The 18,063-nt window shown below is 48.1% G+C and overlaps 2 protein-coding genes across 2 annotated transcripts; one reads left to right on the forward strand and one right to left on the reverse strand.

Annotated features, from left to right (window-relative positions):
* The first annotated feature begins 479 nt into the window (after positions 1–479).
* rab33ba (RAB33B, member RAS oncogene family a) lies at positions 480–4,405 on the forward strand. The gene is made up of 2 exons (XM_056274908.1): positions 480–1,026; positions 2,484–4,405. The coding sequence occupies exons 1-2, from the start codon at positions 799–801 to the stop codon at positions 2,988–2,990; spliced, it is 735 nt and encodes a 244-aa protein (XP_056130883.1). The 5' UTR covers positions 480–798; the 3' UTR covers positions 2,991–4,405.
* Positions 4,406–4,535: 130 nt separating this feature from the next.
* On the reverse strand, positions 4,536–16,214 carry zgc:113425 (uncharacterized protein LOC541425 homolog). The gene is made up of 6 exons (XM_056274919.1): positions 15,846–16,214; positions 9,593–9,652; positions 9,366–9,497; positions 6,034–6,180; positions 5,847–5,907; positions 4,536–5,072 (listed from the first exon to the last, which is right to left on the reverse strand). The coding sequence occupies exons 1-6, from the start codon at positions 16,008–16,010 to the stop codon at positions 4,966–4,968; spliced, it is 672 nt and encodes a 223-aa protein (XP_056130894.1). The 5' UTR covers positions 16,011–16,214; the 3' UTR covers positions 4,536–4,965.
* Positions 16,215–18,063: the final 1,849 nt, after the last annotated feature.

Below are 18,063 nucleotides of genomic sequence, written 5' to 3' on the forward strand. Positions count from 1 at the left end.
TGCATTGGCGGCAGCAGTGGGATCCGGAAGTGTACAGATCCTCAGAAGTCTCTTCGGAGCGCGGGAATAACAAAGCGCGAGGGCACGCTTCCGGGGAGGGTGACGATTGTAAACTACTAATAAGACCCCTTAGCTGACGAGTCTGACCCTTTAGCTGAGCGGTTAGTGATGTCGCCTTGTGGTGCAGTACACCCGTTTCGAATCCCGCACCGGGCAAGAAAATAACCGGTTACAATAACAAAGCGGTGACTGAGGAAGAAGAGATGTCAGACACAAAGTGACTTTAACATTTTCCACACACAGCATTTCCCTGCGATGTCATAGACATGTTTATTTTCTCCGATAGGGATGGATGGATGCTGTCTGTTACTTCGGAGTTTCTTCGCGATTCGGACTCAGCAACCGGGGGGGGGGGCATTTTCAGCAGTCTCGCGAGAAGTCCCGTCTGACAACGTTTGTACGTGCCTTCAAGTCACGTCTGGGCAAAGGGAGTGACGAACCGAAACCAAGTATGCCTTTCTACCAAGGGGATAAAGCGACGCGTGTTAAAATTGCATTATCGGAATCGGGTGTGAATCGATCCGCGTCAAATGCCATTTGATTCTGACAAAGGGGCAGTGGCACCTCCGCTTTGGAGTCTCCTTAAGGGAAAGGTTGTGTGCCTCCTCCCCCAACGCCGAACGTGGCCCTGCCTATCTGCGGAAACCCCACCGCCGCCTCGCCGCTACTAGCCGTCAGCCGCAGCCGGGCAGCTGACGAGGCTTTGCTTTGACTGACCATCCGCTCGACCGGCCCGACATGGCGGAGGCGGAGTCGTCGGCCGAACTCTCCGGCACGCTGACGAGCGCGTCTCTTCCTCCGCTGCGGACGCGAATCTTCAAGATCATCGTGATCGGAGACTCCGGAGTCGGGAAGACCTGCCTCACCTACCGCTTCTGCGCGGGCAAGTTCCCGGAGAAGACCGAGGCCACGATCGGAGTGGACTTCAGGGAGAGGCTGATCGAAATCGACGGCGAGAAAATCAAAGTGGGTAGTGACGGAGAGAACGCGGGATTAAAGCGGCAGCCCGCGAGCTGTTAAACGCAGCGCCCACCGCCGTCCTACGGCAGCGACAACTGCCGGAGCTCAATCGTAGTTTCTCGGGGGAGCCGGCCGGGTTTATAGCTGCCGGAGGTTTACCGTTGAACCTGTAATTTCAGTCTTTGCCGCTAGGCGTCCGGGAGTGCGTGGTCTCGCGGAACGGCTGGGAGTCTATTCGGCTACAATGCTAAACAATTAAAATATTGGGTAACACTTTAGAATGGGCAACATAAAAAAAACTTAATTACTAGTGAGTTAGTAATGATCAAGATGTCACTTTAGTATGGGGAACATATTCTAAGTAACAAAAACTTAATTTACAGTAATTTCACACTATGAACACTTGTAGTTTTGTGTTTTGTTATGTAAGAACAGACCATATTCATTAAGTGTTAGTAAGGGAGAATAACTCTTCGTGTGGTACTACCACCTTATAAAGTCCATACTAAGCAAAGCATATTGAGATGGTACTACTAATAAGCAATAATCCTGAGGTTATAGAGGGAAAACTCATAGTTAATGGCTTACTGGTTGTATAATAAGGCCATGCAGAATAAGGCATTAATGAGTACGTAATAATGACCAATTAAGAGCCAATATGTTGCTAATTTGCATGCTAATAAGCACCTAATTAATGGTGACTGCGTTCCCCATACTAAAGTGTTACCAAATATTCCCCACAATAACCCATATTAGCAGGTTTTCGCTGCTAGTGTTATGCTCATGTGAACATAATTTCAATTGTGGCAGTCCTAGCATTACAAGAATGTACTTTAAGAATGTACTTTAACTACTATGTGGATAATACACATTGACTGGCTGTTTTCAGGGTTACTCTCTTCACTGTTAAACAGCTGAACAAGAGTTGACTTCTCTTTAGGACTACAGTCCAGGTGTAGCAACCGTTGTCACTTGTGTGCTTTCAGTTAAGCAGTAAACAGTTCCTACCCTTGTAAAAAAAATGGCATCCACGAACCACGGCAACTTAGGCAATCTATTGTATTGCAAATTATATGGGAACAATGTTCTGATTTAATATTTTAGAGTTTGTAGATTAACTGCACCGGAGGCATTGCCACATCAACGTCACATCTCAGCCCTTTTTCCTGCTCGAGAAGGATTGTTTGCCACTGCAACAGTGTTTAAAAATGTCAACAGTGGTAATGTGAAGAATGTCTGGTACAGATGCCAGTTAGTGTTATGTATCCCAATTCTGTGCTCTAGGAGGATAAAATAGCATTTTATGGCGAAACATCAAGATTTCAGCTTTAACAGATTGGTAATTGTTTACCAATAAACATAAACAGAACTATTTGGCCTGGTATACGATGTTTACCTATCTTTGTGATTGGTACAGAGAGCTTATTGTTGCCCTCCAGCTGAAAATCTCTTTTTGCCCCCAGATCCAGCTGTGGGACACAGCAGGCCAGGAGCGTTTCAGGAAGTCCATGGTGCAACATTATTACCGCAATGTGCACGCCGTTGTCTTTGTCTATGACGTTACCAGCGCTGCTAGCTTTCGGAGCCTTCCAGCCTGGATTGAAGAGTGCAAACAGCATGCCCTGGGCATGGAGGTGCCGCGGATCCTAGTTGGCAACAAGTGTGACCTCCAGGACTCAATCCAAGTGAGCACAGACGTGGCTCAGCAATTTGCAGATGTCCATTCCATGCCCCTGTTTGAGACGTCCGCCAAGAATCCTAGTAACCAGGGTGACGGCTGTAATGGTCGAGGAAGCAGTGACCACGTGGAGGCCATTTTCATGACAGTGGCCCACAAGCTAAAGTCTCAGAAGCCGCTAGTGTTGAGTCAGCCACCTGTAGGAGGTGGAGGCTGGGCGAGCACAGTTACCCTGAGGGGTAAGGACAAAGGGGAGGATGGTGCGAGAAGCTGGGGCTGCAGCAGCTGCTGAGAGATGGAAAGGAGGAGCAAAGAAATAGTGAAGGGGGCAACTTCAGCCTTGGCCTCAGCAAGGACTTTATAAAGCAGGAGGAAGCTGAGGGATAAACGACGAAAAAATTAGATTCCACCTAAAGTGTGATTGGTCATCATTATGTACACCTTTATCCTCTCTGAAGAAAAATGGCAGGCTTCACCGTCTGTCTCGGCTCCAAGGAACAATGTGAAAAACAACTGATTATGGGCAGTGCAGTTCAGTCTAGATGAGTGTACACTTTAAAAAATTGCTGGACAGGTTTCTGTGACATGGCTAAAGCCTATCCCCTAACATGGTTTCAGAAAGACCAGGGCAAGGCATTAGCCATGTCTGTTAAACCATCATAATATACACCTGTTGACGCACTTGGAAAAAGTGCTTGGAATAACATGTCAGAAATAGTCTGAAATTGATTAAAAGGACGAAAAGGGAACATTCAAGAAAGGCTTTATGCAATGTCTGCATGGAGTTTAGAAAATGGGGTTTATGTGTGTTGTATCTGCGTACACCCCTCCTGAGCATGTACATGTGTTTAAAAGGGTGCACACATTACCATATGAATCAACAAGAACACTATCAAGTCAGCTAGCCCGTGAAACATGGTGAAAACATACCTCTCGTATTAGTCTACAGGTCTTTGTAGTGTACTTCTCTCGGGCATCTGAAGATGTAAATTGATTCCTATATCTATTGTATACCCTGTATCTAAGCCTATAAAGCACTATTCAGCTTGTCTTAGATTTACAGCCGTAACATCTAAAACACCGTTGTGTGACAAAAGCTGATTTAATGCCAAGTCATTTCTCTTTAGTCATGACACCCCACAGCCTTGTAGAACTTAAATCCTGAGAATATGTTGGTTTGCTTGGCTATGTCCTCCTGGCTTTGAATGTTATAGTTATGGCCAGTGTTGCTTTCTGGGTGTTTGGTGGCACAGCTGGTTCTGTGGCTCCTTTTGTTATCCAATGCAAGAATTGGCTTTGTACACGTTGCTTCTTTTGAGGGATACTGACTACCAAAAAACGTTTTAAAAAAATCCATGGCCTTCTCTCAGGATTCACATGGTTAAGAGGCTATGCATTCAAATGCGAAAGAAAACAAGACTTAAGTTTGGTCTCCTATGTAACTGCATCTATGACCTGTAATATGATTATACAGATGCAAAATACTACAGAACATGTGCATATCATACAATCAACTGCTACTTTAAGTTCTGTTAAGTGTCCTTTGTTTCTATGCTCGGTAATTGATGCAGTTCAACTTTTTTCTCAACCCTTATATTTGGTTCTCATTTTGTCTTACCGTGGCTCTTTGCTGTCAAACATTTGTACTGTGACTTTACTGTAACACTATTGAATAGCTTATTGCAAGTTCTCTGAAAAAAAAGAAAATCATCACTGGGGAACATGTTAATCTACCAAGAGACTGGAAAGTGAAACAAAAGACTGAAGCTTGAAATGGTTTTGTTGGATGTTACTTTGCAATAAAGTGCCCTGATCATTTCAAGGTATGGCGTCATCTGTCATCCCTGTCATAACCCCATTATACAGAAGGATCACATGAATATCACAAGTTTTTATTATGCAAATAGAAAATGACATAAAGACATTATATCCATAAGGCACTAAGATGGAGCACTGCACATAAGGTATTTTGATGGTTCAATCAGTTTCTTTAAGATAGGAACCTTATCAAAATGAAGGTTTGTAGATAGTAAATGTGTTCGGCCATTAAAGTCTGAGATCTTGCCAGGGCAAAATGTTCTTTGTGTTAGATAAAAAGAATGCGCTGATAGAAAAATCCACTCAAGTTCTCTAAAGAGATCCTTTTCCATTGTTTGCAACCCTTTCAAGTAACTTCAGTTGTTCACAACTCACGAGTATCCCACTCGCCATCCATCCACTGCTGACATGCCCGACACAGTTTCTAGCAGTGCGGGTGTGGATTTCTGTCAAGTCAGTTTGCTGTACGGAGGCAGTTTGTGAGGATTTCCCTCCTCATCCGAAATGACTCTGTCATTTGACTCTGCTGGGGAGTTGAAAAGTCTTTGCTCACCACCTGCAGGACAAGGGAGGGGAAAATCACACCAGATGACTGTCTGCAGAAAGCCAAACTGTCATCAGGGCCAACAACCATGACCAAAACCTGGAGCTGTATCTAGCCATTAGAACAGTGGTATTCAATGATGTGTTACGGCGGTCCATGTGTATGAAGGCTTTCCTTCCAAAACCAAAATACACCTGCTCAACACCTTCAACCAGACAGGAAGACTACCTGGTCAAATCAGCCAGTGTAATGTTGGGATGGAAAGAAAACCCGTATACACATGGACCTCCATGGCACATATAGCTGAATACCACGACTTACGGAGATGGTAATCTGTAGTTAGATATTCAGGCCTAAGTGGTCCAACTTCTTTTTACAAAAGTAATTTTGTGCCATTAATCTTCTATACACAACATGGACAAGTTTGAAAAAGAATTGGTTGATGTTATTAGTGTTTTATTTTGTTAAAGTTTGCTTTGCTTAAAGGCTCCGTGGTTGTTACTGCAGTGTTGTAGTGTGTACGTTCACAGGCAAAATTGATCATGTACACCATGGTTCTTGCGCCTAAATGTGACAAATATTTGATTTTTAATAAACAACAATCCCAGAAGAAATGCATTATTTGGAATGTGGATATTATGATAAGAAAGTCAATTCTGTCAAATTATACCAAAGATAGCACCACACACAAATAAGATGCACTCATTGGTGATGTTCTTGTTGAACAAGACCAGACTCATCCTACTACTACTGGTGGCACAATCCCAGAGAACAAGCTCTCCTTACCTTGTGTTGTACACACTAACTCAGTCCCAAAGTAAGGGTCGCTCTGAGGAACCAGCGTCTCCTGAGATGAGCCCACACACACACAACAGAAACAAAAAAGTAATTCAAATTAGAAACCGAATCAATAAATCAATCAATCAATCAATCAATCAATCAATCAATCAATCAATCAATAACCAAACCTTACCAGCCCAGTTCTGGCATCGTAGCAGCCACAGCAGGGAAGGCTGCGGCATCCCACATAGGCAATGAGGGAGGAGAGAAGAAAGCTGACAATGCAGGACAGCAGTATGGTGGCATTAGCCGCCTTCACCATCCGATGCAGCACAAATGTCTGTATCCACACAACGGCAACAGAGTGCATTTTCATGTAAGTTATATTATCATGTACAGCATGAATGCAATACAGTAAGTCTCATTGTGGAATTTTGCACTTACGTGTACAGGACTGGGATTTGAGCACTCAGACCTGACCATTGGCCTGGCTTACAGCGACACACCAATGAATGACTCATTAATTTGAGATGTCTCAGGACGGAGTAATAAACCATTATGTTGTATTTTCCACGATAGTCTGATAATACTTAATAGTTTGATAACTTGGTTTCATAATATTATGCTTACTTTGTTAAATGAGAGTTATCATTAATGAGGAGGAAGCACATGCTGAAAGCATTAATGAGGGTATGATATATACTATATATCCATCCATCCATTAGCCAATTGCTTATCCTACCCAGGGTCATGGGCAGGGATGCTGGAGCCTAGCCCAGCAGTCACTGGGCGGCAGGCAGGGAGACACTCTGCACAGGCCACCAGGCCATCACAGTGCTCACACACACACACACACACACACACACACACACACACACACACACACACACACACACACACACACACACACCTAGGGACAATTTCGTATGACCGATTCAGCTGACCTACATGTCTTTGGACTGTGGGAGGAAACCAGAGCCCCCGGAGGAAACCCACACAGACATGAGGAGAACATGCAAACTCCACACAGAGGACGACCCGGGACGACCCCCAAGGTTGGACTACCCCAGGGCTCAAACCCAGGACCTTCTTGCAGTGAGGCGACCGCGCTAACCACTGCGTCCCCATGCCGCCCATGCACATGGTGGTATTTATTTATTTTGTCTATTTTGTTTATTTCGAACGTCAAATTTTTAAAAAATGTATTATAAAAGAAAACAAACGAGAAAAAAAATCAAAGCAAGCAAGGAATATCATCATCAAACATTTGTTTTAAATCTCGGCAGTTCGAAAAGCAGCAGGCAGAAGTTAAAAAATACCTTTCTAGTCCTACCCCCTTTTTCTATTTTAGTATTTATGATATATTACAACTATCTGAACGCTTTGCCCAAGTCTTTTTTGTCTTTCTTTTTTTTTTTGTAAATTACTCCCCAAGAAATATTTGTCTGAATTGCATTCTTCTGCAAAAATGATTTTAAACAAGCACTGCTTAGAGATCATCCTGACATGTAAAATGTCTGAGGGAATGACAGGAGTCAGAAGACAAGGGAAGGATATGAGGGGCTGTGAGGTGCTTTAAGCCCTGGACCCTCATCTAACAAGAATTTTGTCTCACGTGTCTTCTATCAGAGTGGGTTTTTACTGCATCTGATTTAGCCCAGTGTCCATTCTGTAGAAGAGGTAACAGTGGACTGAGTGAAAGCTATTATCACAATATGTCACATAACTAATGAGACACTAGTCACGGGTAATAGTATACAAAGGCACAAAACAAGGAAATGAGCAATGGGGAGTGAAGTTTTACGCTGTAGAGGACACTTTAATAAGATTCACCTAAGATGGGACCCGAACACATTGACACGAGGAGAAATTAATAAATAATAAAATTACAACCAAACATGGAGTGAATCAGTTTCATTCCAACATATGTACACCGATCAGCCAAAACATTAAAACCACCTGCCTAATATTGTGTCGGTCCCCCTCGTGTCATCAAAACAGCTCTGACCCGTCGAGGCATGGACTCCACAAGACCTCTGAAGGTGTCCTCTGGTATCTGGCACCAAGACATTAGCAGCAGATCCTTTATGTCCTGTAAGCTGCGAGAGGTGGGGCCTCCATGGATCGGATTTGTTTTCCCAGCACATCCCAAAGACGCTTGATCGGATTGAGATCTGGGGAATTTGGAGGCCAGGGCAACAACTTGAACTCTTTGTTATGTTCCTCAAACCATTCCTGAACATTTTTGCAGTGTGGCAAATCACATTATCCTCTTGAAAGAGGCCACAGCCATCAGGGAATACTGTTGCCATTGAAGGGGTATACTTGGTCTGCAGTGATGTTTAGGTAGGTGGTATGTGTCAAAATAACATCCACATGAATGCCAGGACCCAAGGTTTCCCAGCAGAACATTGCCCAGAGCATCACGCTGCCTCTGCCGGCTTGCCTTCTTCCCATAATGCATCCTGGGGCCATCTCTTCCCCAGGTAAATGGCGCACACACACCAGGATGTCCACATGATGTAAAAGAAAATGTGATTCATCAGATCAAGCCACTGTCTCCTTATGCTCCAAGGTCCAGTTCTGGCACTCACATGCCCATTGTAAGTGCCTTCAGCGGTAGACTGGGGTCATCATGGGCACTCTAACCAGTCTGTGGCTACTCAGCCCCATACACAGCAAGCTGTGATGCACTATGTGTTCTGACACCTGTCTATCATAGCCAGCATTAACTTTTTTAGCCACACTATTCAATGAGCCTTGGGTGCCCATGACCCTGTCACTGGTTCACCAGTTGTCCTTCCTTGGACCGCTTTTGGTAGGTACTGACCAATGCATACCGGGAACACCCCACAAGACTCAGTTGTCTAGCCCAGTGTTTCCCAGTACCTATTCAGGGTTGCAAAGACAATCTGCAGGATAGGGGGTCCTTGAGGACTGGGTTGGGAAACATTGGTCTAGCCATCACAATGTGGCCCTTGTCAAAGTTGACAAATCCTTACGCTTACCCATTTTCCCTGCTTCCAACACATCAACTTCAAGAAGTGACTGTTCACTTGCTGCCTAATATAGCCTATCCTTTGACAAGTGTCATTGTAATGGGATAATCAATGATACTCACTTACCTGTCAGTGGTTTTAATGTTTTGTGTGTGTGTGTGTGTGTGTGTGTGTGTGTGTGTGTGTGTGTGTGTGTGTGTGTGTGTGTATGTGCTTTCTTTTTTCAGCTATATTTGTGAGGTCCAATCTGATTGAACCATTAAAGTGAGGACATTTTGGTCAGTCTTCATTTCTTCCTATTTTCAGGTGAGGATTTGGATTTAGGAGTGGTTCGGGATAATGGATGGATGGATTTGGGATTAGGATTAAGGTCAGAATTAGGTTAGATTAGGTTACCGTTAAGCATGTAGTTCTTATGGTTAAATTTAGGGGCTAGGAAATAAATGTAGTCTATGAGGACCACACAAGAATAGAAAAACAAATCTGTATGTGTGTGTGTGTGGGTGTGTGTGTGTGTACACATTACCACTTCAGGACTATCATGTTGGTGGAATACTTCTTTGTCCTCCTCACCATAGGTTAGTGTCAGACAGGAGTAGGCTGCTACAACCACCACAGCTGCCCAGGAGAACATGGCAGCTATCACCATTGCAGTCACCTTAAGGAAGGGGGTGGAGGATAAGGGATGGGAGGGGGCACTAGGTATAATTTAACCTCTCATCATTGTGGAGCAACATAAGGACAATAATTTACCAATGTTGGGTTTTTCCTTTGGGATGCAAACAGTGCCAGCAGACCAGGCAAGGCCATGATCTGGAAGAAGAGAGGGGAAATTATGTTATAAGGGTGGGCTGCATATGCAAGAGTGAGCAGTCAGTGAAGCGTCACACAAGCCGAGTATATGTTCAAAACAAAAAGGAAATGGCTCATTCATGAAGCAATTTAAGGGAGAGTGGGGTATTGTGGAAAACGAGCATTGCCTCGTCTTGGGGTGGATTTTGCTGTAAGCAAGGAGCACCATTTTCATGCTTTCATAGCACTTAAATGACATCTGTTTCACCAGCTTTTTAATTATGTGACCGAATAATAACTCCATGTGAACAAGCCATTCTAAGTTGCCCTCGGGTTGACGTCACACCGGAAACAAACACCAGATTTTGCATAAGGCTGCCCATGTAGCGGCCTCTGGTCGAGCAGCCATTGTTTCTGTCAGGGGAGGGGGCGGGGCCAGCGATACCGCCAGCCAATTAGAGGAGTGGCGTATGAATATTGTTACGTTAATTACCACCCAAACGGCCTTTTCATTAGAGCAGCGGTCGGGAACCTATGGCTCGCGAGCCATATATGGCTCTTCCGGTGACGGCATATGGCTCCCAGACAATTTTGAGTTGAAAAAAAAAATCAGTTTGGAACTGATTTTAAAATACTTGTGATATTTCTTAATAATACTGTGTGGTGACCCACATCTATATAACTAGAGACATTCACCTAAGAGGGAATGCACTTCCGCTTCCGGTCCAGAGAGTTCAGTGTCGTTGTCGAATATATGACATGTAAAGTTGGAGCTAGTAAACTACCTCGACTACGTCTACTCTCACGTCTCCTGTCTCGTTGTTTTCTAACTCCACATTGGTGACCCCGACGTGATCGAACTACTAATACGAGTATGTCTGACAACGACGACGCCGGTGCTAACAACATGGCTATTGCTAACGCTAGCATTTACACTGCTACTGTGAAGCTACCCGACTTTTGGCAGCATAATCCACGGCCGTGGTTTCAACATGTGGAAGCCCAGTTCCAGCTGAGAGGGATAACGCAGGATGCAACGCAGTACTTCCACGTAGTGGCGGCGTTAGACGCATCGACAACGGCGCGAGCAATGACACTGTTGGAAGCTCCGCCAGCTGCTGGCAAGTACGATGCTATAAAGACATTCCTCCTGAAACTATTTGAACTGTCGGAGCTGGAGAAGGCAGACCGTTTACTGTCCCCGAATGGCCTCGGCAACGGCAAACCGTCTGATTTAATGGAAAAAATGCTGTCTGTGCTGGGATCGGCTGATCCGGCCTTTCTTTTCACACACATTTTTCTGAGGCAGCTCCCCGCACCTGTACGCACAGCACTGGCCAGTTCTCCTCTCGCCGCCTCCAAGGACTACCGTTCTCTGGCTGCTGAAGCAGACAGGGTTTTCCTGGCCAACCGGCAACAGTTTGTGCATGCCCTGCTACCCCACCAGACCGCCCCACCACCACCTGTGTACGACTATATGGACACCGCGGCTGCGGTGACAGCCCGCCGCCAACCTGACGACGGGCTCTGTTATTACCATGCCAGGTTTGGGGCAAAAGCAAAACGGTGTCGCAAACCCTGCAGTTACAGGGTTCAGGGAAACGCCAAGGCCGGCGCTCGTTAACGGCTATGGGCGCCGGCCGTGACTGCAAGCTGTTGTTCATCAGAGACTCCTTGTCGGGCCGGCGGCTGCTGGTTGACTCTGGCGCTCAACGCAGCATACTACCAGCACAAGCTGTGGACACGATGACCGACAGTCACGGCCCCCAGATGGACGCCGCCAACGGCACGTCCATTCGGACGTACGGTATCAGACATGTGGACGTGTGTTTTGGCAGCCGACGTTTCGGCTGGGACTTTGTGATGGCTGCTGTATCCACCCCGCTCCTAGGTGCGGATTTCCTCTGTGCTTTCAACCTGCTGGTGGATGTTAAAAACTGTCGCGTGATTGATGCCGTCTCTTTTGCGTCATACCCCTGCACGCTTGGGGGCGCTGGAGCGCTGTGCCTCGCTAACACACTCTCCACCGGGGATCCATACCAACGCCTGCTCGCAAATTTCCCCGAGCTGACCACACCCACCTTCTCCTCGGCGGTGGCCAAGCACGGCGTGGAACATCATATCACCACAGTGGGGCCCCCAGTTTACGCCCGGGCCCGACGCCTCGACTCGGCCAAGCTCGCAATAGCCAGGGAGGAGTTTTCGACTATGGAGCGCCTCGGCATTGTCCGCCGTTCTGACAGCCCGTGGGCTTCCCCTCTTCACATGGTTACTAAGGCCAACGGGGGTTGGCGCCCGTGCGGGGACTACCGTCGCCTAAACAATGCCACGACCCCCGACCGGTACCCCATACCGCACATACAAGATTTCTCTACCCACCTGGCGGACGCTGCCATCTATTCCAAAATCGACTTAGTGCGGGGGTATCACCAAGTGCCGGTCCACCCACTGGATGTCCCAAAAACGGCTGTCATCACACCCTTTGGGCTCTTTGAGTTTTTACGTATGCCTTTCGGCCTTAAAGGGGCGGCGCAGACGTTTCAGCGCCTTATGGATTCTGTGCTCCGTGACATGCCATTTTTGTTTGTGTACTTAGACGACATCCTCGTGGCCAGCGCGTCGGCGGAGGAACACATGACGCACCTCAGACAGCTGTTTGACAGGCTCAGCGAACACGGCCTCATCATCAACCCAGCTAAGTGTCAGTTCGGGGAGTCGTCCATCACCTTCCTCGGGCACCACATCACTCCACAGGGGGCCGTTCCCCTCCCTGCCAGGGTTGAGGCTGTCACCATGTTCCCCCGCCCCCGCACTGTACAGTCGCTGCAGGAATTCCTGGGCATGGTGAACTTTTATAACCGTTTCCTGCCCCGTGCCGCCCACATCATGCGTCCCCTGTATGAGGCCCTGCGGGGTAAGAAGTCTAAGGACGAGCTGGACTGGTCTTCGGGGATGGACGAGGCTTTTGTGGCCGCCAAGACCGCGCTGGCCAACGCTGCGCTGCTAGCTCACCCGTCGCCTGCCGCCCCCATAGCCCTTACAACGGATGCCTCCGACTACGCCGTGGGGGCCGTGTGTGAGCAGTGGGTGGGGGGGGGCTGGCAGCCGTTGGCGTTCTTCAGTAAACAACTCCGTGAGAGCGAGCGCAAATACAGCACCTTTGATAGGGAACTACTGGGTCTCTTCCTCGCAACCAGACACTTTAGGTTCCTATTGGAGGGCCGACAGTTCACCGCTTTCGTGGACCACAAACCGCTGACGTTCTGTATGGCCAAAACCTCAGAACCGTGGTCTGGGCGTCAGCAGCGTCATCTCGCGGCGGTTTCCGAGTTTACCACGGACATACAACACGTGTCGGGCAAGGATAACTCCGTCGCCGACTGCCTTTCACGGGCGGTTGTTAACGCCGTTCACTTGGGACTCGACTACGCCGCTATGGCAGCGGACTAAGCCAAGGACGCGGCCGTTCAAGACTACCGGTCGACCCCTACGGCGCTACGGCTGGAGGACGTGACGTTCGACGCGGCCAACACCACCCTCCTCTGTGACATCTCCACCGGTCAACCGCGCCCCCTGGTGCCTACTTCCTGGCGGCGCCGAGTTTTCGACACCGTCCACGGCCTTTCCCACCCGGGAGTGAAGGCCTCGACCAAATTGGTGAGCGTCAAGTTTGTTTGGCCTGGGCTCCGTAAGGATGTTAGAGCCTGGGCCGGCTCTTGTGTGGCGTGCCAACGCGCCAAGGTGCACCGCCATACCAAGGCCCCTTTGGCGCCGTTTGTGGTTCCAGAGAGGCGGTTTGACCACGTCAATGTTGACCTGGTGGGTCCCCTGCCCCCCTCCCGTGGTTATACGTTCCTCCTCACTATTGTGGACAGGGCCACCAGGTGGCCAGAGGCTATTCCCTTGTCCTCCACGACGGCAGCAGAGGTAGCACGGGCGTTCATCGGCTGCTGGGTGGCCCGTTTCGGCACACCGGGTGACATCACGAGCGACCGGGGCTCCCAGTTTACCTCGGAGCTCTGGACGGTGGTCGCTGAGCACCTGGGGATGAAGATCCACCGCACTACGGCGTACAACCCGCAGAGCAACGGACTTTGTGAGCGGTTCCATCGGGACATGAAAGCCGCTCTGCGGGCAAGCCTCACTGGCTGCGACTGGATGGACCGGCTCCCATGGGTCATGCTCGGCCTGCGTTCGGCCCCGAAGGAAGACCTCCAGACCTCCTCCGCTGAGCTGGTGTATGGCCAGCCCCTGCGAGTTCCGGGGGAGTTTCTTCCGGATGCTACGACTCCCTGGTCGGCCGCCTCTCACCTCAGTGCGTCCCGGAGCGCTGCCGGTGCCTTCGCTCCCGTTCCGATGTCTCAACACTGCCTCCCCCGGTCCTACGTCCCCAAGGATCTGCCATCGGCGAGGTACGTCTTCATTAGGCACGACAACCATCGGTCCCCGCTGCAGCCCCCATACGACGGGCCCTTCCGCGTCCTGGAGGCGGGGGATAAGAACTTTGTGGTGGACATGGGGGGCAGGCCGGAGCGGGTCGCTATAGACCGTCTCAAGCCTGCTCACTTGGACATTGGGGAGCCAATGCAATTGGCCCTACCCCCGCGGCGGGGACGCCCTCCTAGGTCGGCCCCGGCACCTGCCTCTGTTCCTGCTTCGGCCCCGCCTATGGCCCGGGTTTCGGCCCCATCTGTTTCCCCTCCTGTGAAGCGCAGCCGTTATGGCCGCAGGGTCCACCCCCCGACTCGTCACTTGTTTTCCCCGTGACTTTGCACTATGTCATTGGCTGTTCTGTTGTAGAGTCTATTTTTATGTTCATGAGTTGCGCTTTTGCTGTTTTGCATTGTTTTGTGTAGGTGAATTCTGGGGGGGCCTGTGTGGTGACCCACATCTATATAACTAGAGACATTCACCTAAGAGGGAATGCACTTCCGCTTCCGGTCCAGAGAGTTCAGTGTCGTTGTCGAATATATGACATGTAAAGTTGGAGCTAGTAAACTACCTCGACTACGTCTACTCTCACGTCTCCTGTCTCGTTGTTTTCTAACTCCACAACTGTCATTTTAAAGTAAACAGAAATTAGTTTTGAAGATAAATTTCACGGGTCACGGGTCACCCGTGGGTCGGGTCGGGAACCAATGGCTCGGGAGCATGTCCGGGTCATTGTAAAGGTGAAGAAATCAATTTTATCAGATAGCCAGCTAGTTTATCCGCTTCAACCCTTGTAACGGAAAAGATGGCGAAAAGAAAAAAAGACGATGATTACCGTGCATTCCAGGCTGCGTGCACAGAGGAATTTGCATTTGTGGAGAGAGCAGGATCTGCGGTATGTCTAATATGCAATGATAAAATTGCATCGATGAAACGGTCAAATATAAAGCGGCACTTCGATACGCCATGCAGCACCAGAAGTCGCATTAAAAGTAAGACATATTTAATTTATTATACGTTAAAAATACTATATGGCTCTCAATGAAATATATTTAGAAATATTTGGCTTTTATGGCTCTCCCAGTCAAAAAGGTTCCTGACCCCTGCATTAGAGGTAGGTGGATTACTGGAAACCACAAGTCTTTCGGTGAAAGAAATGTCAGATATGTTTCACAGACATACACCAATGAGTCAGAAGGTAGGAAAACACCCCTCTGTAAAACAAACACGCTGGATACTGGGTAGTCTTCTTACTGTAACCGGTTATTTTCTTGTCCGGTGCGGGATTCGATACGGAGTGTACTGTGCCACAAGGCGACGTCACTAACCGCTCGGCTAAAGGGTCAGACCAAATAACTAGGGACTAACGTGTCTTCACGTGTCTTCAGCTGAACAAATATGACAGAAGACAGGGGGGACCAAGCACACTTCTCTTTTTTAGACACGTTTTAATAGCCTCCTCCTGATGCGCTCTCCTTTCTCATCTGTCCCGCACTTGAATCAATGTCACTCTATTTAATGTTGTGTTAATGTGGTCACGTCTTCGTTCGGTCTTTTTCTCTTCTACCAGTTTGTGTCTGAATGCCCCATATTCTTTCCTTGTGGTGATTAAAAAACAAACAAACAAAAAAAACAACCTGACAGATTAAAAAAAAAACAACCAAAAAACAAAACCGGACATACATAGCCTATAGACACCGTTTCAGGGGCCGGAAGTGACTGCGCCATGAAAACAAAACAACAACAAAAACAAGGAAACCCCACAAGACGACAATCGGCTCACCAGTCCTCCCCACACCGGCAGTCTCGTGGTACTCAGCGGGGTGTTTTTGCGAAAAACTGCGTCCATGAAGCCACAAACCGCACACAGGGCGGAACAGGCCATCTGCAGGACGCCCAGCACCACAACGCTGCGCTGGTTGAAAATGAAGTATCTGTAGCGGTCCATCTTCCTCGAACAAGCGCGACCTCGCTGCGGCTGCGCGAGTTTCGTTGCTGGGCGACGTGGTTAACTTGACCAGTACGTCCCTTCGGTGTCGAAAGCCGCAAAAGGCGAATCCTGGTCACGTTTAGACCGCTTTCTTTTAATATCCGTGAATGTTTTCCGAGGGTGAGGCCAAGCCTGGCCTCCGGCCGTGTTCGTGTCTTCCGGGCGGTTGCCGTGCTGAAAGCAGGCAGGTTATCCATTAACCCGCTGTCCGCAGGTGCAGAACACCTGTTTAACCCTTTAAGCGCCGGGTGGGAAACGCCCGCAGCCTACAGACTCTGCTCCGCTCAGCCCACATCCGGGGGTTTTAGCGTTTGTTCATTACTCCGCGGGCATGTTAGCCTCTAGGTTTATCCCGTGTGTGTTATTTTCTGACATATTTGAAAATAGTTCTGCTTGAACTGTGAATCGTGTCCAGGTGAGCTCTTGCCGAGTCTTGCGAGTAAAACCGTTGTGCGCCGGCTGTGCCGTTGTTTTCCCCAAGGGGAAAGCGGCGGAGCCCAGCCAGGCGGAAGGCTACCCTTGGCGGCACTCGTAATTCAAATTATTTCAACTTTGACCTCGGTTGGCGTGCAACCAATGAGGTAACAGCTGTATGTTGCCGGAAACGACACACGCAATTAGGGGGCAGTGTAGCGTGATGGAAGGTAAAGTTCACCGAACTCTAGTATAACACAACATTAACGCTGATTCTTTGCGCCATTGTACTTTATTACCTCTTATTTCGCCTGTATAAGTCAATACTTGTGTGTGTATAGCTGAATATTGTTGTGTTGTAGTGTTATTCTATGTTAATGTAAACTACTGTAAACTGCACGTTAGTCCCTAGGTAACGGGTCTGACCCTTTAGACGAGCGGTTAGTGACGTCGCCTTGTGGTGCGGTACACCCCGTGTCGAATCCCACACCGGGCGAGAAAATAGCCTCGATTACATTAAGTACACTGAGGGAGCCACGAAACCGGAGTCAAATCCCATGTGGTGTAAATCTACATAGCCAACAAACATGAGTCGGATTAAAAACATACCACGATCTAGGCGGGGAATGAAAGGCATGGCGAAATGTCAGCAGTCATGATTCGGATTAAAAACATACCACGATCTAGGCGGGGAATGAGAGGCATGGCGAAATGTCAGCAGTCAGATGGGGGTTCCAGGTTTGTGGTCACGAACGTAGCTAAATCCACTTAGCTTTGATGGGTATACCTGCGCTGTGCTCTGCGCCCTATCTAGCGGTAAGCGAAGAGCACACTTCTTATCCTCTTAAAACAGCCTAAGCTCACTGGACACACTTTCGTTGGTAGATATAACTTTCAGCGGAAAAAAACAAAATTAGTTAGGGTCGACCCCTTTTGGCTGAAAATGTCAACCCCCTGCAATGTTGGCTCCGCCCCAAATGGTGACGTAATACCGAAGAGTTGAAGGTAGTCTGAAGTCAATGGACACACTAAAAGTGTCTGGCAGTGTTGATGCCATAGGCGTTTCTAGCCCATTTTTGGGGGTGCTGCAGCACCCCTAAATTGAACCCCAGCACCCCTAAAATTGAAGAGATTTTTTATTTTTTACTGTATGTCCATGTTTAATAAGCTGAAGAAATGTCAAAACCATATCCAGTATATGGTTTAAACGTAATATTTTAACAACGAAAATACAGCACCCCCCATGCTTCGAAAAATGTTTGATCCACCCCCCAAATTTATCTTGCCTGGCCGGCCAGCACTCTGGCTGCTCAGCACCCCTAAAGCTCTGATCCTAGAATCGCCCCTGGTTGATGCTAACCTCAGTTGGAGCTTTAATGGTTTTTTGTTTGTTTATTTATATGTTCATTCACATGTAATGATAGGGTACATCATGATAGGGTACACCTGCACATGCCTTTGTCAACCTCCCCATTAACTGCCTCCCATGACTCGTCCATTTTGTGCCATGGCCTCTGGGCCTAGATACACCACACTCAAAAAGACGACAAACTGTCAAAATCGGAGGTGCATCTCCATGCCCCATGCCGTGTTTAAG

This window comes from Lampris incognitus, chromosome 1 (assembly GCF_029633865.1).
Source record: "Lampris incognitus isolate fLamInc1 chromosome 1, fLamInc1.hap2, whole genome shotgun sequence".
Taxonomy (NCBI): Eukaryota; Metazoa; Chordata; class Actinopteri; order Lampriformes; family Lampridae; genus Lampris; species Lampris incognitus.

Bases quoted from the DNA above. Each gene is read 5' to 3' on its own strand.
- zgc:113425 (XM_056274919.1), bottom strand. From the start codon at position 16,010: ATGGACCGCTACAGATACTTCATTTTCAACCAGCGCAGCGTTGTGGTG. The intron at 5,908-6,033 runs GTAAGGTTTGGT...GGCTCATCTCAG, and splicing joins ACGATGCCAGAACTGGGCTG to GAGACGCTGGTTCCTCAGAG. The intron at 5,073-5,846 runs GTAAGGAGAGCT...CTTGTCCTGCAG, and splicing joins GTTAGTGTGTACAACACAAG to GTGGTGAGCAAAGACTTTTC.
- rab33ba (XM_056274908.1), top strand. From the start codon at position 799: ATGGCGGAGGCGGAGTCGTCGGCCGAACTCTCCGGCACGCTGACGAGC. The intron at 1,027-2,483 runs GTGGGTAGTGAC...TTTTGCCCCCAG, and splicing joins TCGACGGCGAGAAAATCAAA to ATCCAGCTGTGGGACACAGC.